The sequence below is a fragment of the Argiope bruennichi genome, chromosome 9 (genome assembly GCF_947563725.1).
Source record: "Argiope bruennichi chromosome 9, qqArgBrue1.1, whole genome shotgun sequence".
Classification (NCBI taxonomy): Eukaryota; Metazoa; Arthropoda; class Arachnida; order Araneae; family Araneidae; genus Argiope; species Argiope bruennichi.
Window position 1 is genome coordinate 121,398,395 of NC_079159.1, and position 24,852 is coordinate 121,423,246.

Genomic DNA, 24,852 nt, shown 5'->3' on the forward strand with positions numbered 1-24,852 from the left:
ACTATAAGATTCAGTTTATTTAGGTATCAAGTAAAATTTCAAATAAATTGCGCGGCTAAATAACAGAACTCTTTGATTAATCACATCAATGAGCACTTGTGGATTTTTCTCAGCCGAAGTCCGAAATTTCGTCTGGCTCTCTTTCGGCTCTGGTCCTACGAGTAACTTTTTATTCACTTCCGAATCACACACTGAGCACGCCTAATTACTTCATACGCCCTGGGCAGCAAAATCAGTATCACCCCCTTCCCCCAAAGGAGGCCTCTTAACAGCAGCTGTCACAATAGAACACGGACCATTCTTAACACCGCTGAAAGTACAATAGAGACTTCCTTAACAGAAACCCTATCAGTCTCTGATTTTCTTTGACCCTAACCCCATTGAATGTACGTTGTTCTAATAATGACCAACCCTTTATTTTCTCCTGAGAGATGAAAGGAATATCACACCTGCTTTTTATCTTGTTTTTTGCCTATTTGTCATACGAGATTGCTTTGTAATGATATCCATACATTGCAAAGCTCATTTATTGATTATTTGGGTAAACGAAATCAATGTGTTTTGTTGTTTTCGTTAGAAATGTATTAAAAACTAGCAGCTTTTGGTTATCAGCTTCTTTTTCCAGATTATTAACCTTTCAGACAGTGAAAATATTAATATGTAATGCATTTTTCAAAACATTTGAATGTGTTATATGGTGTGGCTGAAAGAGGTGAATTTAATTGCATCTGTCTATTACAAATTTTTTAAAATGTATATATTATGAAATAAAAGCGGAGTAAAAATCCTACTTTGGACAGGATATTCAAAAAAATTATTTTTTAGTCTTAATTTTGGCCCTGGCAAGCGCATGAGAATGATTTTTTTTATTGAAAAACTTGAATTTTATCATAGTATTGCTTCAAATTGAAGCCAAAGTAAATTAAAATATATGTATGATTAAAAATTAAAAAAAGAGTTCTACTGAAATTAATGTCATTAAAAAGTTGATTTTTTTTAAATCTTAAAGTAATGTAAAAATTAATTTTGTGAGATAATGGCTTTGGAAAATATGTATACAGTTTCTATATACAAGTCATAGCAATTATCCATCTATTTTCGCGCTCAATTAAACTTTGACGCTTTTTTCTATCATCTTGTTTCTTTTACAATTCCTTGATTGAATGAAGTTTTTAGTGAAACAATAAAGACATACCCCAGAAATTTTAATAAAATGTTGCAGCTTCATTACTTAGTTAAGCGAAATGTTGAACTGAGTTCAACTGTAAAAATGTTCAATGAAGCAATCTGAAACGTTTGTATGAAGTTTTGCTTTCATTTGACTGTTGCCATTCCACAATAAGTAATAAGAGTGATTCTTGTGTCATATACGATAGCGTTTCTTATAGATATAGATTAGAAATGAGTGAACTACAATTTCAAATTCAGGATTTTAAGGAGAAATTTGGAAGTAAAAGATTTTTTTAAGTGGTGAAAAAATAACTCTTAGTGGCTATTTAATTTTGAGATATTCGTAATGTTTTGTCACAAAATTATATTTTGCTCATTAGAATAATTCTACGTCTAATTTATTTCATCAGGCACACATCTTTCCTGCTGTCTTAACCCTGACAGCCGTATCGCTGTTTCTGAGGCTGTCCTACGTCCTCAAGTTCATCCTCATGTTGACTGACATCATCGGATTCGGACTCGCTTTCACTCTGGTTAGACCTGACCTTTTCTCGGCAACTCTCGAGGACGGAGACGGGTGAGTTACAAATTTTGTTATTTATATTTGGAAGTTTCGAGTTTGATTAAAGATTCTTCCAGACCAGGCAAAAGAGGTACGAAAGTAGTGCTGTCCATCAGAAATGCATCCAAACTCTGCTCATTATTAGCAATTGACGATCGGGGATAAGCTTGAAACAACCAAAAAATGCTCTCCATAATCTCTTCATGCTCAGTTTTCCTCCTCATACCTTTTGATATCATCGAATTAGAACATGCTTTCACTTTTGTGAGATATAATCTGCAAATCTAGAAAATGAAAATGGCTGAATCTGTAAGTTGACCATGTTACCGAACTTTATATATCGCATAAAGATTCCATTATAAGCATGCATCTAAGTAAGAAACTGGCACAAAATTAATTTGTCGTCAAAACATTGTCATCCTGTTTTGATGTAAATTTTGTGAACATAATATAGTCTGATGTCGATGTGCTGAACGACAATTCCAAATTCTGAAGTATAGATAATCCTTCCCTATCAGCATTCTCTACTGTTTTTCGATGAACTGCAGCACTTCTTGTTGATGGCTGATAAGTAACTCTGTTCAACAAAATATTTTTCTGAAAAATGAATGTTCTTAATCATTGTAAAATTAGGGGATGAAACATGATAGTAATCAATAATTTCTTTTAATATGATGGCTATCTGTTTTAAAACTCCGCCACCGTGAAAATAAGGAAGATTGTGTCTTAGAAAAGAAAGGTAGCAAGTGACCTCAACCGACTACTATGTACTACATACTTTGCCCGTTCAAGCAATTCAAGAATAAATTCAAATCATAATGCATCTCAAACACTAACAAAATGTCAGTGGATAAGTTTGTCTAACGTGTTTTCTACAACTATTTCTACAACTACGCATGCCATATTTTCGCTATAAATTTTGGAATTACTATTGACCATGATACTCTGTAAAGCTACTGTTCATCAACGGATTCTGAGACGACCCCATTTCGACGACTCCATCGCATTAAAGAGTGAGACGCGGAAAGATGAATGAATTTCCGGTATTCCCTTTGACCTTGGATTCCTCTATTAGATACTAGTAAATGTAAACATCTCCACCTTTCATCTTTCCTTTCACCTCTATTTTGACGAATTAAACCCATCCTAACGCATGCGCAAAAGCGCGGAGGGTTTTACAATCCGTTGCTGAACAGACTACATGTCTTATTTAATTGGTTCCGCTATTGAATTGTTTTGATTGTTTAATTTGATTAATTTAGATATTGAACTGAAACAAGAATTTGAGCTTCAAATATGTAATTTATTATGCTATATAACATTTATACAATTAATTCTTTGAATGACAGTCTTATTACTAGGTTTTCTTTATAATGCTTTCATGAAAGCGATCTATTCATTACCTAATTGATGTAGAAAACAATAATCACATATTTTCAGATGCGATTATTGTTTCATTTACTCAAATGCTCTTGCTTCTAAGATTAGATATACTCTATTAGAACAGTATTACAGTAAAATTCAAATTCCAATGTATCATCTATAAAAGAAATTATGTTGAAACCAATAAATAAAAATGTTTAGAACACAAGATAATTTTGGCACATCAGAATGAGATACATTTTAACAAAATATATCGATTATAAAGATCCACTAAAAATCGATTCAACTTTTATCATACTCCGTCATTCATTTTTGAAGATACAAAACAATTTGAAAGGAAACTTCCCACTCTTCAGACTATTAATCAGCTGATGATATGCATAGATCGCTGATATGTGTCATTTAAAAAGAACGGTAAACTTATAACAAAAATCTAAACTTTCTTTTTGTGCGCTCTACTCTCGTAAACTAAATGATATCGCAGTAAAAATTATTATTATGGGAAAGACCAGGGATAAAGATAAAATATTTCCCAACAGCAAACTGACGTAATTGGTTTTATTCAAATTATGACCGAATTTTCTCATGCAGTGAATCCTCTGTTACAGAGGGATGATTACCATCATTGAAAGACATCATTAATCTCTATTCGCTTATAAACATAACATCCCAAGAACAGAGAATGAAATATTGTTTCTCTTACTCTTCACTTTCGTTTTTGAAGTTGGCCATGAGGTTGAAAATATTACTTTTTAAGCAGCCGTAGGTTGTATATATGGACTGCAAAACTGCAGTACCATCAGCTTTCTTCGATGTATAAGTTTAATCAGTTATTTAGTTATTTTGATTTCATAAGATATCCCGATTCATAAGCAATCTATTCTTGGGACACTTTCGCTTTAGTTAAAAAAAAAAAAAAGCCAAAGATACTTTATAGAATTCTGAGATTCCTTAAATTGGAGTCATTTTTTATAGAAACTACAAATTTGCAGTCCACCGGGTTTTTTTTCACTCCATAAATTTAATCACTTATTTATTTACTTTTGCATACAATTATGTCTATCTGTCCACATGCATTTAGACATGATAATTCAAAAACTAAATTATTAGAGGAATGATATTCGTTACGAGGTTTTAACTTAAAATTGTGTATCTGTACCAAATTTTTGTAATTCTATCAAAATAATCCTATTTGTCTGCGTCCGTGGCCCTCTGCGTGTGACTTGATAGTCATACTAGTGTTAAAGAAAAAGTTTAATAATTCTTATTAAGCCCAATAAATAAAATTATTCTCAGTCAAATGTGTTTATTTCGACTTAGCGACTTTCAGTGAAACTTTTCAAATGTTCATTTGTAATGCTTTAAATCTTTATAAACGAAATAAAAGGACGTATAAAAAATTTCCGAGTTAGTTGTTTTTAATTTTTTATAAAATCAATTAAAACTTAATTAAAATTATTTAATAATATGAATCTTTCTTCATGAAGTCAACATTTTTTAAATAATTGTTTATTAACTATAAAAATATTCGAAAATAATTGTAAAAGATCCCAGTATGATAGTAACGTAATACATAATAATGAGTAATTTCAAATGATTCATTATTTTGCTCTCAATACGCATATTTAATTTCCAGAGCAGTAATTTGTTGTTTTTATTTTAAATTAAAAAGCAGCTTAAATGTATTTCTTTACTAAATTCAATATTCATTTCAAATGATTGTTTGCCAAAGTAAGATTTTATTAATGATGTGTTGAAACAGAGGCCCGAAATTCATTGCAATTAATTAAAAATGTTTTTGATGGAATAAAAAAATTGAATGCAAATTTAAAGAAATTAAGCACTGAATAATAATAGAAAGAAATAGAGAAAAGATTTTAAAGAATTACTCCAACAATTCAGAAATAATTTAATAATGCGCCTTCATTTCATAATACTTTTGTTTTCTTCAAGTGAGTGTTGGTAAGCTCAATAAGTTGTGCTAACTTAATAAGTAACAAGTAATATATATAAAAAAAATTTGAGTCAATTCCTACTTAAGTCAACAAAAAAAAATTTTACTTACTTTTTATTAAATAATTACAATTAATATAAATATGTATATACATATGATAGAATTACAATATTAAATGGCAAAATAGAGCTTGGCGACCATTTGGCGACTTGACCATGGATTTGGTGACTTTGGCGACCGAATAGAAATGACTGGACCAATTCAATTCATATTTGAAAAGAAAACTGTATTAACATGAAGTGTCATCCATTACAAGTTTTTAAAAAGGTATTTGAACTTGAGTGGATGAATAAAAAATTTTATTAACAATTGAAATTTTGAACAAGATATATACAGAGAGAGTGTGAGCTAATACTAGGAATTGAAAAAAAAGCATTTACTAAGCTTGCTCTTTAAAAAAAATCATTAAATTCTTGCTTTCATTTCATAAAAATGGCTCGGAAAGCTTTCCACTTGTTCTTTTGCAAGTCAAAGAACGATTGTACTTAAGAACAATTCGACATGAAAACAATTATCTTAAAATTCGTTTATAATGCTTCGGTTTATTGTAATCTCATCACCATTTCTGGAAGAACTGATTTTTTATAAATCAAATTTCTTTTCACCCTTACTTTCCAATGGTCCCTGGAGAATTTATGCAGACGATCTAAAGAAGTCAGGAAAAAATGCAGCTTCACTTTTATTAATCTACAAAAAAGAAAAAGAAAAGTAAGAAATAACTCAGCGAAAACTCTTTATCACAATTTAAAGCTACGCCTCTGAGATTAGAAAAAAGGTAATTTATTCAGAACTCTGACATTTAAATGTAAAAAAAGGGGAAGTCCGTTGAAGAATTGAATAAATGCAATTGAATAGTAAGTCTCGAATTTATCTTTCTGCCGAAATCCATCGGGAGTTTAATATGCTTTGCAACTTCAGAAAATTTTCTCTCCGTAACTTCTGTGCTCGTAATAGTATTTATTTCGTTTCATATACTTTTAGTACCATTATGATAATAACAAAACTATTCTATTTTGAAATACTTGTGTTAAATAATATTACTTTTTTTAATTTCTATGAATATATTAATAATTCTTAGCAAATTCTTGACTCTTATTGTGAATCATGTTCGAATCGTTAAATGTTTAATTTTTGTACTTGCGCTGGTTATAAGTTATTACAAAAAAAAAATATGTAAAATTGATTTGAAATTATAAGGCACGAATGATGACAGCCGCAGTTTTCGAGCTGTGATTTAAATTTAAATAAAAGATATTGTATGAAATCGATATTTTTCGAAATGTGATTCATTATTAGTTTATCTATAAATTGTGATTATCTTATTTATAATTTTTCTTGACCGGTTAAATGCTTTCGACGTGTATACAAGTTAATTCAAATCTTACATTTTGGCTCGGTTGATGTGTCATTTTTTATCTGCACTCATGCAACCACTTGTACTGAATTCGACGTGTAATGCATCATCGCTTGACTTTACAAAGGGGGACGTACGGGAAAGTCAATGCCACATTTAACTTGTTAATAATCATAATATAACTAATCCCATCGGTTTGTTAAATTACAGTCAATTTCATTTAGCTAATCCAACATTCGGTATAAAATCAATAAATACTGTAAAATTCGAAACTTTCTACTACCAAGCGATCGATGAAATCATCTAAAATAGCAATGTTCAAAGCTTCATCACTTGGTCTATTTCAAAGTAAAATATTGTTGTGTAAAATATTACTGTTACAAGAGTATTTTACTAAATACGATAAACAGGACCTAGGAAATATATAAAATATTAGATGCCATAATCTTTTCAGAAAAATATTTATCAGCTCAAAAAACTTAAAATATAATTATTAAATCACTTCTATAATTTTTCGCCTTTAAAAGTGCTGTCATCTTTAAAGGATTAAAACATAACTAATGGAAAACGATTTTAATGGGTAGCTGGTGTTATTGTTTCTATTTTAATCTAAATAAGATGTCTGTATTTTGTTTGGATAAAAACAATTTAGGATTGCACCCCTTTTGCCATACACAAGAATATTATTTATTTATTGATTGATTGATTATTGAATTTTTTTTATTATTCTTTATTGATTTTCTTCTTTAGATCCCTTGAAATTGTTTTATAATATTTTATATTTCCAAAATTTATTTCGTAATATGCATACTATAAAATACAATGAATAATGTTTTGTTGATGTTCTTAGATTTTACAAGCTTCCTTTGTCTGTGTACGCCATTTTATTCCTATTCGTCTTCATGCTTGTCCTTCTGGTGCTAGACAGGCAAGTACGTGAAAACTTCTTTTTGTTTCTCGCTTCTTGAAGTAAGTGTGATAAGAAAAAAAATTTTTACAATTTTTGGCTACTATCATCAAGCTTGAAAACGCGTTGGAACTGTCTGATGAATTATATTTTCGAATTAATTTATCGTCTGAATATAATTAAAAAAGGCAAATAAAAAAATTGAATAAATGTGTGATGAAAGCTTATAAGCCAGTTAACAGCTACGCTACAGGAGCAATTGCTTTTGTATTATGGTCATGTTATTGGGCTGCGAACCACAAGGTCCCAGGTTCTATCCTCGCTCACATCCCAATCCGCCACAAATGTTTTAACTGCCCTTTATGTAACGGAAAAATTGTGTATATCAATAAATATGCAGTACATCAGTATTTTATACTGTTTAAATATGTAGTTTTTCTAACAACAGAGAAGAGAAAACAGTATTTTAGTAATGAAAAAATTTTTAAATCTTTTTAATTGAACTTTTTTTTCTACATTCTAAGGATATATTCGAAATCTGATTCTGCCTTTCGCCAGAGAATGTCTTTTGACAAATTACACAGCAAGTAAATTTAAAAAGTATTTTCCAACCTTTGATTAGCTTTTCTCCGGACATATCGGTGCGAAATGGGCACAATCAATACTTACAAACTGTCTACTGCAGGAACCGATCTCGACGTAAAATCAGCAGATAAGTAGATATTAAGGAAAAGGGGCACGCGGTACTGTGCCAAAAATATTATTAAAAAAATCACTCAATCCACTCGTGAAGCTATCCTAAACAGGTAAAATCTGAAAAAAAAAATTTTTTTTCTTCCTAATATCGAATAAAAACAGTTGGTTAAAATCGTATTTTCAGATGGAAATTAAATGTTTTCTAATAGGAGATGCTGGGATCTTCGTAAATTCTATCCGCAATTCAGCATTGAAAATACAGAAGTTTCTTCTCTAAGAGAAAATATGTTGCCTCTCTGCATCTTGGTAATGCACGATTATATAATCGATTCTCTAATCTCGTATCTTCCGCGAACGAACGAATGAACTAAGTATTAATTCGAGAAGTAAGATTTATTTCGGACTAGTCACCGATCCGATTGGTTCACCAGGGATATTAGTTATATTCGTTTCCAAATAAATCGTTTAGATGTACTTTAATGTCTATGATTTCACCTAATTGTTTGAAATTAAAGATGTATTATTTTAATTGTTTTTCTTTTGTTCAATTTATTGTGTACATGAACCTTTTTTGTAGAGACCATTCCTTTAACATTATCGGACTATTAAAAACGTCAATACCCGATTCATCTATCTTCTAAATTTGACGAAACTCTGACTACACTTTTTTATTTGTCTTGTAAACTATATAGGTATTAAACAGAATCCTTCTTCCTTGACTTTCAACGATGGAAACAAATCACATCGTTAAATATTTAATGGAGCAATGAAAACGGTTTGACATTCAGAACAACAATGTGAACTGTTAGAAATTAGGCAAAAAAGTTGCCAAAATTCAATGAAAATTTCTGTTAGTATTAAAAAGATACTTTTTATATTATAAAAAAGTGTAAAATTCTTTTTTGTGCAGCTATATTTCCAGAAGCTATCACAGGAAAACACCCAAATTCAGCTTAAATTTTGATTATTTAAAATTCTAAAAAAAAATTTAAATCTCTCGGAAGAACACATTTCCACCGTCTAATGTGCCAAATTTGGTAGTTGTAAGTCAAGCGGTCTGGTCTATAGATCGCCAACGCACACACATTCATCTTTATTATGGATTCAGATGGTAGAAACTCTTAAATACGTCTTCAAATTTATCATTGATGTAATAAAATTATATGTTCGGGAAAATGACATAAAAATGAAACGTTTTATTTGAATACTAAGTGGCTGTAACAAAAATGTAGCAATGAAAAAATGGGAAAAATGAAAGTGCGTCAAGTCAATAATCAGAATAATTATTGCAGAATATTAAAGAAAGCACATCATTACAATCAAAAGTATTGTGCTATTTTGGTTTATATTTGATAAAAGTTATTAGCGTTTTGTATACGCCTCCAAGCGTATTTGGAGGCGTATTAGTGTATTTTCATTTGAGGACTGCTCTTTGAAGAGTTGAACAAAAAATACAAATAATACTTTGTAACTAGCCACCTTTGGTGACCAGCTTGTTCTACCAATTGGCATTTAGCTGTTAAATATGAATGGGGAAAGCATATATTTTTTTTAATTCCGCCTTGTTTTTTGATAAGAACGCGTGAATATAACTGAATAAATCAAAGAAATCATAACGGGTACAAATTTAAAAAGTGTATCCTACGAAATAAAAACGAAAATGAAATTTCTACTTCGAAATCAATGTCCAAAAAAAAAATACTTTTTTAAAAAAATTTTAACTGTTACAATGAAAAAAAATATGCAATTGAATATTTTAATGGGTGAGTTAATTTTGCAGAGATAAAATTGACATCATTAAAAAGGTAATTTTTCGTATTTTAGTTAGTATAACATCTTTTTTATCAAATAATAGTTTTGGAAAGTATGAACATCAATTTCTCTAAGTAAGTCTAAGTAAATGTTAACATTTACCTATTTGACAATGCTGAAGCCTACTTTCACACTCGATGAAAATTTTTTGACACGTATTTCTGAATTTCCTTTACACCTTCTTTTTTTTAGTAAACAGATATTTTACGAACATTTCATTCGAACGGACAAAGCATTTCTAATAATTTTGTAACTTCACTGATGAGCGAATCATCTAATTAAGTATATTGTTAAAAATATTGAATGAAGTAATCTGAAATATTCGTATAATTGTTTTCAATCAGTTGTTGCCATTCGGCAATATGTTATAAGAGCGAATTCTGTGATACATGCGTTAGTGTTTTATATACAATGTGTCCTGAAATATACTGACGATTTTCAAAAATGCATAACAGGAAAACGGTTAAACTTAAAAAACAATTCTTGCATCAGATTCATGTGATAGGGTGTAAATTTTTTCTCTCACAGAGTTTGGTTTTAGTTCAAAATGTTGTCGATAGATGTCGCTGCAAACCACAAACAAGTAAATAAAGATATGACTGAAAATCACATCACGATTTTTTGAAATCTTTTAATAAATGAAAACCACGGTGCAATATTTTCGGAAGGTCTTCCAAAAGCCGCAATCACATGTCGTAATCGGAGGATAAAATTGGTGGACATTGTCTGGAAAGTGGTCAATGCACATGCGTCATTGATTATTTCTTCAAGTTCCTCAAGTGTTCGGGGATTTGTCTGGTACACCGCATTCTTCAAGTGACCCCAGAGACAAAAGTCGAAACAATCGATCTTCTGAAGCTGCGTATTTTGATGATTTGCATGCAGAAAGAACAATAAAATAACTAGTGGTGTCATCTGTCGACAATTTTTTGAACTAAAACAAAAAACTGTGCTACGAAACTTTTTTTTTTTTTTATCTTTAACCGTTTTCCTGTTATACATTTTTGAAAATTGTCAGTATATTTTAAGACACCTTGTATAAAGATCGTAGTAAGTTGACTCTCTCAATGATAAAAGTTTAATGTTAAAAATTAGGCAGTGTGCTTAGAAAGTAACTTTTTTAAATGACTGTCTGGAAGTGTACCTCTCCTAAAAGTTATTTCTAAGATTTCAATTTATGTATTCAGTGGTGTTTATCTTTCCCCCAGGCCGAGTTCACCACCCGCGCGGACTTCTTGTGGCAGAACAAACTGCGGGTGGAGCAGGACGAGGTGGAGACGATGGGCAGCATCAACAAGATTCTGCTGGAGAACATCTTGCCGGCTCACGTCGCCCAGCACTTCCTCTCCAACAACAGGCAGACGGAGGTCAGGATTGGTCTCTTTCTCACTTCATGCCCACGAATGAGTCGCTGAATTTAATTTTCACTATGCAAACTACATATCTTGTGGAGATCTTATTTTTTGATAGCTTTTATTTATGTTTACATATCTAGAGCTTGATGAGTTGGAAAGTTATTTGTCAGTCATTTGGAAATTAATTTGTCAAGTTGGAAAGCAATTTTTCAAGGAAATTGAAGTAATTTGTCTGTTATACTCTTATGCATATAATCAAATTACAGTTAAGATTTTAATGCAAATTATTTATTTATATTTTAAATAAATAAACGCTAATTTTAAGAAGTTTAATGTTAGTATTCAATCAATAAAAAATTTTAAAGTCATCATTTTCGCCTCTCGCTCTAAACAGTCTCAGGTTTCTCTCTATATATATTAAACAGGAAATCGGACTCTTCTTTCTATCCCGATAGATAAACTTGTCGATACAGTTTGTTACTCTTTTATAGTATGAGAAATTAATATATTTTTAGGATTTCCAACGCAAATTATGAAAAAATTATCAGCATTTCAGGTAAAAGCTCGAAAAAGTTAAGAGCGCATGGCAAAATGACATATATTTGCTTTCATATATATGGGGTGTCCGAAAAATTACTCATGGCTTTTGGAAATAATTAAAACAAAAATAGAAATATATCGTTCGTGGCCTTACACTTGGAAAATCAGGGAATTTTATCCCAGCGAATCGTAAATTTAGTGAACATTGTAGCTGTCAGAGAACCCTGCAGACGGTTTGCAACAGGTGCCGGTAAAACAAAGTACTTGAGATCGCCATCTATACCTCATTTTTGTCTAAGACTTTTGCAACAATCCATGCAACATTTTCATGCTGGTTTTTATTTTTCTTTCTTTGTGGCGCCACATATCGGTGGCAATATTAACTAAATTTGAAATTTTTTTCTCATTTTAATTTTTTTCCCCCCTCATCCAGGAGCTGTACCATGAGCGTTACCGCAATGTGGCCGTGATGTTCGCTTCTATTCCTAACTACAAGGAGTTCTACGATGAGACGGACATCAACAAGCAGGGACTGGAGTGCCTCAGGTTGCTCAATGAGATTATATGCGACTTCGATAAGGTAATTCTGCGTCGAATCTTGAACTGACGGTCCGGTTTCCTTTCATAGGCTTTTTTGACGATGGAATCTAGCAATTCGCTTTTTTTTTTTTTTTTTACCCTTGCTCAGTTAAAGCTCCGAAATTTTGCACACTTAAGTGTTCTTGATAATAGTAATTGATAATTTTCGTAAAATTTCCAGAGATTAATAATGTTAATAGATTTGTTTAAAATAGCCGCTTTTGTAGAACAGCTAGATATCAAAGGTTATTGACTTTTTAAATAGTAAAACAATGAATAAGTAATTTTTTAAGAAAATTTCATTGCGTTATTAGATACGACTGGAAGACATGAATATGATTGAATCAGTCTGCTACAATTTTCGAGGTATGAATTTAAAATTGTATATATTGCTAAATAAAAACAAAATCGAAAATCCTACTTTGTAGGTAATATCCAAAAAAAAAAAGATAAATTTTTATGTTGATTTTAACACTGACAAAAGCAGGCGATTTGTCGCTTTAGTGGAATAAAATTCAAATACCATTTTTTTCGGATTGAAAATGAAAGTAAACTTTAAAAAATATTGAAAATAAAGAAAAAAATTGTACGAAAATTAAATTGATATCGTTAGAAAGGTAATTCTTTGAATTTTAAGGTAATGCAAAAACAATTTTTGTGCAAATTATAGCGATTATCGGTCTGGCGATGGTTAAGCCTACTTTTGCACTCGATCAAACTTTGATGCATGTTTCTTATCTTTTTTTTTTTTTTTTTTTTTTTTTTGCTTATTTTGTCTTTTCACTGAATGCAGCTTTTGCACACACCCGAGAATTTCTAGAATAATTTGCAGCTCCATTTCTTAGTTAAGTGAAGTGTTAAATTAGATGCAGCTACAGAAACATTCAATGAAGCATTCTGAAACGTTTATTTGACGCTTTGTTTACATTTGATTGGTGCCATCCGACAAGAAATAATATGTGCGATTTTCTGTCTCACATATGTTAGCGTTTTATATATATAAATATCGAATCTCACCAGGGGTCACCTCAGATATGGGGAGGAGATGTTTCAGTATGGCGATTGATTCTTGCCATCCTGGTGGGTATACAAGATCGGCTACCTCCTATCCTCTGTCGAGACGTGCCTTTTACAGGAAGGATTATACCGTGACCAATGCTGACATTTAAGACTCATCCTTAGTTCCCGCCAATACTGTTGCGGTGGTCTATATTTTTTCCATGCACCTTAAAGGAGGTTCAGTGTAATCATTTATGCATATATCGATTTTGACTCCATACTGAATTTGAAAAAAAAAATGATTTCAAAATTCCCCAATATTTATCATGATGAATGAAAAAAATATATATATAATTAAAGTGAAAAATATCCACATTTCAGTATTTTAGTAAATGTATTTTAAAAAATCATTTTATTTTATTTATTAAGAATACAAATAATCTCACATTTGTTTTTACCCGGCAGCTATTGCTGAAGCCCAAATTCAGCCGCATTGAAAAGATCAAGACCATCGGGAGCACTTACATGGCCGCAGCAGGACTGCAGCCGGGCAGAGAAGAAAATGGAGTAAATCACCGTTTTTTATTTTGCTTTATAAAAGGCCTTGAAACTATTTATTTTCTAACTATTTCTTTCTGAATAATTCGAAGACAATGAATTCTGTACTTTTCATTAAAAAAAAGTTTTCTGTGTCATGTATGTAAAGATAGAATTTTATAAATAGTTTTTCACTCATTTCTTTATATGTCAAAGAACTGAAATTTTATAAGATTATATATCCTGTATAAAAATACACTACTTTTATATTTTTAGAATTTAATTTATTGTGAATCATTAATATGATTAAATTACGGTTCCATATCAGCAATATTACTTGATTATGAGAAATATGGGATCTCAAGCTTAAAATAAAGAAATTTTACATAAAGAAATCGATTTGTTAGTTCATTTATAAAAACTTATTTTAACAATCTGTTTTCAATTAACTTTATTTCCTGCTTTATTCTCTGTAAAATAATAATAATAATAATCACATTTTTCATTCGAACCTGCTGTATTGTTCAGGATTAACATAATTTTTTTAAAATCATTCTTTCCAAAAATAAAAATGAAAGATTATAATTATTCTATTCTGTATTCATTTTGAGACTATATTTGCAAATGGAAAAATTCTTTTCGCTTGCAAAAGTTATTGGGAAATGAGAAAGAAAAAACTTTGTTACTTATTTATTGAAAAGTAATTCAATACAATTTGGGCGAAATATTAGTTAAATTTGAATTCAAAACATGGACATTATTCAACTTTAAATGATCAAATTAAACACTATTTCAAAGAAATTTAAAAATAATTGGAAAATCCGTTAATATGTTTGCAATAAATTCTTCTTTAATATCATATATCGTCATCTGGGATAGAAATATAAAATTTACATCTCACCTTCATGAAGCTTTCTAAATTATTGATCAAGTATTGTGGAATCCCGTCATCTTTTTCCTGAAAATGCACTTTTCAACTCATAGAGGACCAGGAAAAGATTCATATCAAGATATATTTCTTGCTATATCAATATATCAATATTTTCATATCAGGATACATTTGTTCTCCAAATTACTAATATCTTTTTGAAATTTAGAGAAAATATGTGATAAGCAAAAGCCCAACTATGTACATAAATAAGAGCTAACAATGGAAATGATTCACAAAAAAGAATGATGGAGAATTCTTTTAACCATCTTAAAAGAATTAAATCCTAAGTATTCTTCTTTTAAAGTAAAAGTATTTTTTTATTGATTCTCCAAATTCTTAACTGTTTTCATAACATTCCAGGATGAATCTCGAAAATCCCACAACTTGCTCGCTCTCACAGAATTTGCCATTGCTCTGATGACTCTTCTAGATCAGATAAATCGAGAATCCTTCCAGCGATTCAAGCTCAGAGTGGGTGAGTCATCTTATTTGCTAACATATCTAGGGAAAACATAAAGGGCACAATGACACTTCTGCCCTCAGATGTTCAGACTTTGTTCTAGTTTGATAGTTTAGCAGAGATACTTTATTCAGTAATAAAATTTTGGTCCAAAATTAGATCTAATGAATCACCTTTTGAGTAATATTTGGGCAAAGTTAGTTCTAATGAATGTTGAATAATGAATCTTAGTTTCAATGAACTTTTTCTGACGAATTAAAACACTTGGTTTTGTTGAAATAAATCGCCAACTGGCTGCTTTTACTCTAATGACGATATAAATAAAAATTATCACTTTTTTCTATCCGAAAAAGACAGAGACCTATTGATTCAGATCAACTGGGAATATTATCAAGGTTTTTATTTGAGAATGTGAAGCTCATCTCTCTTTAAGCATTCATAAATGAAGTTGACAGGCGAAAGAAGCTACGAACAGCTGAATAATTCTGAATATGATTCTTGTTTAATTACAAGTAAATCTATTTAATTTTAATTTTAAAAAATAACTTCTGCACTGTATAATTTATTTTCGTCATCTAAACAAAGACATTAACATGTGATTTAGTGACTTGCAGCCTTAAATTTCGTTGAAAATAATTCAAGAAACTTTTCAAAAAAACATCTGAATGTCGTTTGACGTAAGAATTAGTTCAATAATAACGTCACCCCCCTCTTTCTCTGTATATATATATATATAAAGGTGTTGCCAAATTCGACCGACAAATTCAGAGGGGTGATAGTAGTCATCAAGAGGATAAAGAAACACCATAAACATGGGGTCCCAAACGACATTTAGTAGGAGAAAATCGCAAAAATATAGGGAGTCAGAAAACTGTAAAAAATTAATAAAAAATAACAAATAGTGTTTCAACTATACAATTTTTTTAAGTGAAAGCGCATTCTTAAAAGATTTTTTTTTCATGTTGGTAACATGCAAATTTGATGATCCACGGGATCGTAAATTACTGAAAACAAAAAAGTAGTTTTGAACCCATAGTTGAAAAAATAATAAAACCTGAGGAAAAATAAAAGCTTAAAAATGTTATAAATTTTATTTTCTGTAATTTGATATAAGCGTGTAGTGTGAGAACTGAGGAGTTTTAAAGATATTCAAGAAAAGCTAAAATGGGAACCAGAAAACATCACTGTCAAATCGGTATTAGCAGAGAGCGTTGTCAAATTCGAAAGATAAATTCAGAGCAAGGATAAAAGGCATTAAGCTGATGAAAAATTACCAGAAAACATAAGGTCACAAATAACGTTTATTCAATGAAAATTGCAAATCGTGTGGAGTTCGTATGCTTTATGCTTGATGCCACGCAGGAAAATGCACACTTTTCTGCTGGAATTTTATTCTCAGATGAAACATGCTTTACGAGAGAAGTTGTCTTCAACACGCACAATGCAAATATCATTCGAAAATCCCCACATCACTATCCAGTCGAACGTACAAACAAGATTGATATTAACATTTGGGCAAATTCATCTATGGGGATCTTATCGCTTAACGCCTCAGCGGCACAAAGTACCTTGTTTTCTTGCAGCACGTTCCTCCGCATTTATTACAGGGAACACCGACAATTGCATGACAGAACATTTGGTTAATGCATGATGGAGCACCAGCACGTTTTAGTTGTATTCGTGAAATCTGACATGCTGTTTGCGAATGAAGTTTAAAGACAATCAATTCTGCAATGCTCATTGAGGAATATTTGTTCGCTGCTTTTATTTTTCTCGAACGCATGGAAAATTTACGCACAAGAAGGCATCTTCTCGATTACCTTCTTCCTAATCCTCGCATTCATAGGGCCATTCTCTTCGCCAGGCTCATTGTCTTTTCGACGTCTGTTTTTGAGATTTCAACTGAATAACCCTGAACTGTGACCCTATGTTTTCTGGTAATTTTTCATCAGCTTAATGCCTTTTATCCTTGCTCTGAATTTATCTTTCGAATTTGACAACGCCGTCTGCGAACATCGGTACTGATATTACAGCGATGTTTTCTGGTTCCCATTTAGTTTTTCTTGAATATCTTTAAAACTTCCCAGTTCTCACACTACACGTTTATATCAGATTATAGAATATAGAATTCCTTACATTTTCAAACTTTTATTTTTCTTCAAATTTTAATATTTTGCAAATATTGGTTCTAAAATACTTATTCGTTTTCAGTAATTTACGACCTTCTAGATCATCAAATCCACTTGTTACCAACATGAAAGAAAACTTTCAAGAATGCGCTTTCACTTTAAAAAAAATTCACAATTGAAACGCCATTTTTTTTTATTATTAATTTTTTACAATTCTCCGACTCCCTATATTTTTGAGATTTTCCCCTACTAAACGTCGTTTATGACTCCATGTTGTATGGTGATCTTGGTATGGTATCCTCTTGATGCCTACAATCATCCCTCTGAATTTGTCGGCCGAATTCGGCAACAATATATATATATATATATATATATATATATATATATATATATATATATATATATTTGAAGTTAGGATATTAAAGACAAGAAATATTTTTCCATATATGTACATCACAAATCTCATGAGTAGTTTTTGAGGTCTCGAAGTTCATGAGTAGTCTTTGAGTTCGAAGAAAATGATCACAAAAATATTGAGTTTTGCTCATTTTATATTCCATTTTAATAATCTGAAAATTCACAAAATAAAAAAAAGTAAAACTAAAGAGTTAATTTACAATAATTTGTATTGTAAACTCTTGCGTACTTAATAATATTTTCTATCAGTGCATTTATTCTTGCCGTTAGTTTTAAAAGTGAATTATAAATCGCTCATGAAGTATTCGTTTAACTCTATAAAATCTGGAGAAAGTCCTTTCTCTTCTTACGAAAAGCACGAGAATTAAAGGGTGTAATACATGTCACTTCTCTTTCAGGTATCAATAACGGCCCAGTAATCGCTGGTGTGGTCGGTGCGCAGAAACCCCAGTACGACATCTGGGGCAATACAGTCAATGTCGCCAGTCGGATGGACAGCTGCGGTGTCATGGGGAAGATACAAGTGAGTCCTTTTCCTGTATGAAAGTCAAAAATGTGGAACAGCCTGGACAAATTCTGATTTGTTACAAAAACTATTTTTTATATGCTTAAATGATTCTATGTGATTTTAAAATATGATACAGATTTGTATATATATAATGCAGTTTCGAAGGTAGTGAAGAAACTTTCGATTTCGTGACGTCGTTTTATTTCATCTTGGAGAAGCACGCATTATTTACAAGCAGGAGCGGCGAGCAATACACAGAACGACATAGAAAGAAGTGAGGGAAAAGATCTTGAACATTTTATCCCTGGTCTTATATAACTTGAGATTTTGATAGGGAAAATATTTCTCCATAGTGCTTATATACAACGAGATTTCGATAGGTATTTTCGCTATATGCGCTGACAAAGCAGGGGAAACAGGGGTCTTTTTAAAAATAAGATGCTTATTGGACATTTTTCTATCCCTTCACGCGGAGGGTGGGAAAGTTAGATTTTTAGCCGATTCAGCAATTTTACAAAGCTCTCTTGAATAATTAAGTAGAGACAGCTGAATTGGATCAAGAAAAGAGAGAATATTTTAGAATGAAGTTACTATGGGCTAAATTAAGATAAAATCTTGGAAATTAATTGAATTTAAAATATAATTTTATATATATTTCACACGTATCATAAAAACATTCCGTAAGCTAAGTCTAAATTTAACAATCTGCTTATAAAGTCTCTGTGATCAAATGTATAGTTGCAATTCAGCATAGAAAGGTTTTTATTCGCAAGCTTATGAAAACTTATTTGAATTCCTGTGGATGTCATTATTTACAAGTGCTTATTCAAGCATGTCTTTTCTAAAAATTCTGGAGAAAACTTTTGAAGCTTTTTGATTTATTTGAAGAATAGTAAAGCATCGTACATCATGTCACTTAAATTGTACTACAATTTTTATGAATTCCATGGACATTAACCAGTTAAATTGCTTTAAAAAAATATCGGGAATAAAAAATTTTTCATAGAGAAGTATTACATTAATTTCGTTTTATCGTTAAATTGAATAAAATTTGCTGAAAGGTGTTTAGAAATTAAGGGAGATCAAAAATGTAATTGTTTTATTGCAGACCGAATATGTGTTATATATATTGGTAAGATTTTCTTTCGATTCAGTGCTGATTTCTAGGCACTTTTTCCTTGAGTTTCATTAATTTTTTCCCACTGTTTCATTAACTTTCATTAACTGTTCTACATGTTTACTACTGTCTTTACATGCAACTGAAAGAAACCTGTGGCCTGGTGCAAGGCTGTAGATTCAAGATTTAAATGACCAGTCGTTGCAGATCGCCCAGACAAGCTCTTAGCTTTCTACAAAATAAGATGATTTGCAACTTCTGTTGTAGAAATACGGTATGCCATAAGAAAAATGACCCTATTAAATCGCTCCACTGCCCCAGATTTTGAAATCTGGCTCTATGCTGCTATCTTTATTTTTGATTTTAAAATCCAGTCGACATCGGGAAGTTTAAATAAAAACTATGCCAATTTTTCTTTGCCAATTTGTTTTAAAAAAATGGTTCTAATATGTCAAACATTGACAGACATGAGTCCTTATTTGATTGCAATTTTAATAACTTTTTATTGAACATATGTGAAACCGTGAAATTTCACTCATCATTTAAGAAGGATATTATCTCTTTGTAGAATCTCTTTGATTCATGCATTCGAAAATAATTTTTATAAAATATTTTCTCATCATCTTTGAATACCATAATGAATCTAATCAGTTCACTTGCCAAACAACTAATTCTATATTTTCCCATCTCACCTATCGGGTCATTTCAAACATTTTCATTTTACATAAGTTGTCTAGTACAGCAATCAATTACGTTCGTATTTTCGATCAATATTGCCTTTCCATCAGGTAGCAACGAAGGACTTTAATTTGAATCATATCTGCAAATATTTCTAACATTATTACATTTCAACTTCTTCACAAATCATTAAACAATTTAAGAATACTTATGCTTACCAAATGGTAAGAATATATGTCATTTTTAATCAAAAAAATTAATTTCTATTCTTGCACCGATAGCACAGAAACTTGAAACCTTATCATTGAGATGAGTCATGCTTACTTTGAGAAAAAGCATACAATTTTATTGTGCCTCTATAACAAATCATTCTTTATAAAATAAATAAGAATAGTAAAATTTCTGTAATCTTATGAAATTATTTTATGTTGCCTCTTTCTTAACCTTCTCATTTCTAAGATCAGTTTAATCCAGGTACTTCAGAATACTGGAACATCCGAGTTTCTCTTTAAGTTAAGAAAAAGATGTCCGTCTGCACAAAAATCGAAATGACAGTCCGTATTCTTAAAGGGCTGTTATACAAAAGATATCTCTGCTTAGCTCATAACTATTCATAAAATGTATGCTCAGACATCCATTGAGTTTTCTTGAAAAAAACCCTTGTCCCAAATTTGTCTGGGCGAGTGTTTCTAACAAACAAAGCACGCGCCACTTGCATTTAATCCATCACACTTAACAAAAGAGGGAGGAATTGAGGAGTAATATACAGGCAACTCGCGAAGGCTTTGTGTAACATGAGTTTGCAGCCTTTCTGTATTGATAGAGTTAGCTAAATAACTCGCAACACTCTTAATGCAAAAGGCTATAGCTATAAATTACAGGCAGCTGCCACTATAAGATAGCAAACGCATTGTTATTACGTTCAATCGGAAAATACAAAAGTCAGTGATGGTGATTGCAAAGTGGCCCATTCTCGCTCAATTTCTGTTAATCATTGCAGGTCACTGAAGACACAGCCAAGATCCTCATGGAGCATAACTATGACTGCGAGTGCAGAGGCACCATCTACGTGAAAGGCAAAGGGAACCTCACCACCTACTTCGTCAAAACGCAGTTCGACAGATCCTCCGACTGCTGATTCGAAACCACTTGTAGTTCGGATGAAAGGCTACCTTAACCCTCTAACCTCTGTCCGCACTCAGCTCAAACGATTGACACGTGAGGAGAGTGTCGCTTCTGGTGGCAGCAGTTTGGTGATAAGAGACCGGATGCAAAAGAACTTGAACTGTGTTGCTAGTCTGTTTGTTACTGGAAGATATCAGTCACGGTCCAGATAATGCGAACGATAGAAATTAGAAAAACGGAATCATGGCATTTTGCCTTCTGGATAAAATCTTGCTTTATTTATTTATTTTTTAAGTATTAGAATATTTCATGAAAAAATAAGTTAAACTGAAGTGCGCCTTTAAAACATTTCAGCGATAAGTTAAGATAAAATTAATTTAATGCCGAGAATTGTAACATAATTCAGTCCATGAATAGAGTTAAATAAGAAAAAAAATATAGATAAATAAATAACTAAAAACTTCTTCTGATTTCTACGGCAATTGCAGTTTTAATTGTTTGCAGTTTTTAATTTAATATTTAGAATTTCGAGAAATAGAAGACGCAACTATCTTAGAAAGAACCATTATTTCCAAATTCGAGAATCCATATTTTTATTTGTTTAAACTTATACTCCATTGAGTACAGGCTCAAAAACCTGTTCTATTTTAAATCCAGCCGGAAATTTTTAAATTCTTTATTTATGAATTTGGCTTTTATTTTCATCTAATTTATAAACTTTTTATAATTCGTTAGGTATAAAAGATGAAATTTAAACGATTTTGATGAGGGGTCCTTTTTTTTATTTTAAAGAAGTGAAGGACTTCATATTTAAAAGACTAAACAGCTCAATCAAAAACTCAGTCAAAATTAAGTTATAATTGCATTTAAGGAAAGGCAAATAAGAATGTACTTCTAAAGAGGCGCTTCAAAATTTCTCTTTTTCTATTTTGTGATCTTTTGTAACTTAATTAACTTTTAGTATTCCATTGCTATAAGATCATTGGATTGCATGCATACTTCAGGTTTAAATTGCTTGTGATGTCCTTGTTTTTGTTCAAACAGTACAGCCAGGTCACTGAAATGCCAACTACTAGTTTTGGTTGCTAATCAAAGTAATTATATTGCCTTTTAAGGAATGTATTGATAATTTAAGGCATATGTTACAATTGATACTATGTAGTTACTTACTAAGAGTTATTTTATTCCTTATCGAAGACAGTGTTAATGCATATGCTTACGTTTTAGTTTTACTTTTTTTTTTTTTTTTTTTGCATATAAAGCAATTTTTCCAACTTTAAAAACTTCACGCGTAAATGCTTCAGTAATAGTACTGTGTATGCGAAACCAGAGGGTTCATTGACTACATTGACTACGAATAATCTGCGGCGTCTAGAGTAGTTAAGAATCCAAAGAAAAGAAAATATTTCTAGAATTCCTCATCTAGCAGTCCACTTTCATAATCATTGCCATCACTATAATATTGTTGTCTTTAACGATCGCACTTGTAATTTTTTTAGGAAAAGTAACTTCGTAAAATTTAAATACAACACTCATCTTTAAAATCTCATCCTTTGACACATAGACCCATGAAACATAAATATTCTGCTTGAAATTTATTTTAAATATCAGCCTGATACTATTAGAACAATAAACTAACATTATTTGAAAGGGAAAAAAGTTGCTCATGAAATTTTAGCATGTCACTCTTGACAGAGAGTTGTTATTCTACATAAAACTAATACTTCTGTTTCTAATAGATAAAAAAAAACACTGTCTTTTAAAATGATTTACGTTTTTATTTATCAGATTTCATCTCATAAGTATTAATATTTTTCATTCATTTTTATTTTGTTTTTTCCTTGTTTAATTTATCACTAAACCTGATTGAAATTCACAAAGCCAAAGTTATGTGTTAAAGTTTCTGACATAATTTATGTTCTTTGCAATCATTTTTTTCAAACACACCACAATAAATATACATTTTACACGAAGCCTGGCGATCACTGCGTGGCTAATTAGCCATCATTTTCCCTTTTGCATTTTAGGAGTAATCAAGAAACATATCGCAAAGTTGTTCTCTATGTGTTCATTGCTGTTCAATGTTTAGAATGAAGTGTTTAAAAAGTTTTCAAAGTATTTTTTAGTGATTTGAGGAGATTTCATGTAGCAAAGATTGGACGGTCTTTTCTATGGTAAATAATAAATATTAAAAAATAATTTGTGAATTGCACTTTCTTTCAAAATTATTTTTGATAGTGTAAATAAGAATAGCATAGATAAAAAAATGTGTACTTAAAATATGGCGGTGATAAAAAAAAATTAATACACAAAGACAATCAGTCTTTTGTAACAAATTGTTAATACTGATTACACAAATTGTATTTTAAAAGAAACAAAATTTTTATTCAGAGTTTTCGTGTTTTAGGATGATACAATGGATTCCATTTTTAAAAATTTTTAGACAATGGAACATTATACTGTCACAAAATATCATTGGTAGGTTAATTGACTATCGTAGTAGGGTAATTACTAGTTTAGAATACTAGTATTAATCGCTAAATATGATCTTTTTTTTTTGTTTAAAATGTTAATGTCCCGATATATTTTATTAAATTCGATTTATAGGACCTGGAAAATGTGCAAACAATTTAGGTGGATTAATTTTTTCAAAGGATTTTTATTTACTCTATCAATATAAAATATAATAATTTCACTCATTTTATTCAACATAAAATATAACATATAACTTATATAACATATAACATTCAACATATAACTTAGAGCATTCTTTCAATTTTTTAAAAATTAGCTAATGAGCAATGACTAAAGTTTACATATTTTATTATAAATGCAGATGGATGCTTTAGAAAATTTGTATTAATCTGGTTCTAGAATTAATTTGAATTATCAGTTTTGTTGCTGTACTAATTAAAAGAGCAAGTCTCCAGAAACCAAAACAAGTTGAGTGCATTGATTAGTCTTACATTCTTTTAATTTATATAACGAGATTATTTTTTCATTTATAAGAGTTTGAATTTGTTAAAAATTAAATTGCAGGAATTGGACACAACAAAGCTGTAGATATTATTTTAACCGATTGTAAATCACTCTGAAATTACTTCATAAACTGTTCCAAAGAAAGCAAATTGATCGCAAATATGTTTTTATTAGACATGAAAATATTTTATACTTTTCTCAGAATTCATTCTTCTATATTTTTATTATTTCTAATTTGAACTTGCATCCATAATCTTGAAATAACAATTCTATATTTATTAAAACATTTTTAATATCTTTTAATTTACTGCATATTTTTAAATTATATTATTTAAGTAATTAGATATATTCTGAACTATAAAAAGAAATACAAATTCTGAAAACTCGTTCTAAGTTTTTTATCAAAAAAATATTTGTGATAGGTAGTATTTATTAAATTATGCTTTAAAAATGAAATTCATTGTATCACAGTTAGAATTTGAAGAAAACTATTTGTAGCTCAAATATTTCTTAACGTGTGTAATTAGAAATAAAGTTATTTATTATGTAATATTTTTTAAAAATCTCAAAATGAGTTTATCATCAACAAGCCAAACAAAG

General features: G+C 30.5%; 1 protein-coding gene across 3 annotated transcripts in view; it reads left to right on the forward strand.

Moving 5' to 3' along the window:
* LOC129983791 (adenylate cyclase type 2-like) overlaps positions 1 to 24,554 on the forward strand; it is a 355,856-nt gene extending 331,302 nt beyond the window's left edge. For all 3 annotated transcript variants that reach the window (XM_056093421.1, XM_056093420.1, XM_056093419.1), the window contains 8 exons: positions 1,581 to 1,747; positions 7,334 to 7,415; positions 11,107 to 11,265; positions 12,227 to 12,373; positions 13,837 to 13,938; positions 15,200 to 15,314; positions 18,244 to 18,368; positions 21,149 to 24,554. In XM_056093421.1, coding sequence (XP_055949396.1) covers positions 1,581 to 1,747; positions 7,334 to 7,415; positions 11,107 to 11,265; positions 12,227 to 12,373; positions 13,837 to 13,938; positions 15,200 to 15,314; positions 18,244 to 18,368; positions 21,149 to 21,286 — 1,035 coding nt within the window. In that variant the 3' untranslated portion in view covers positions 21,287 to 24,554. The remainder of the gene's footprint in view (positions 1 to 1,580; positions 1,748 to 7,333; positions 7,416 to 11,106; positions 11,266 to 12,226; positions 12,374 to 13,836; positions 13,939 to 15,199; positions 15,315 to 18,243; positions 18,369 to 21,148) is intronic.
* Positions 24,555 to 24,852: the final 298 nt, after the last annotated feature.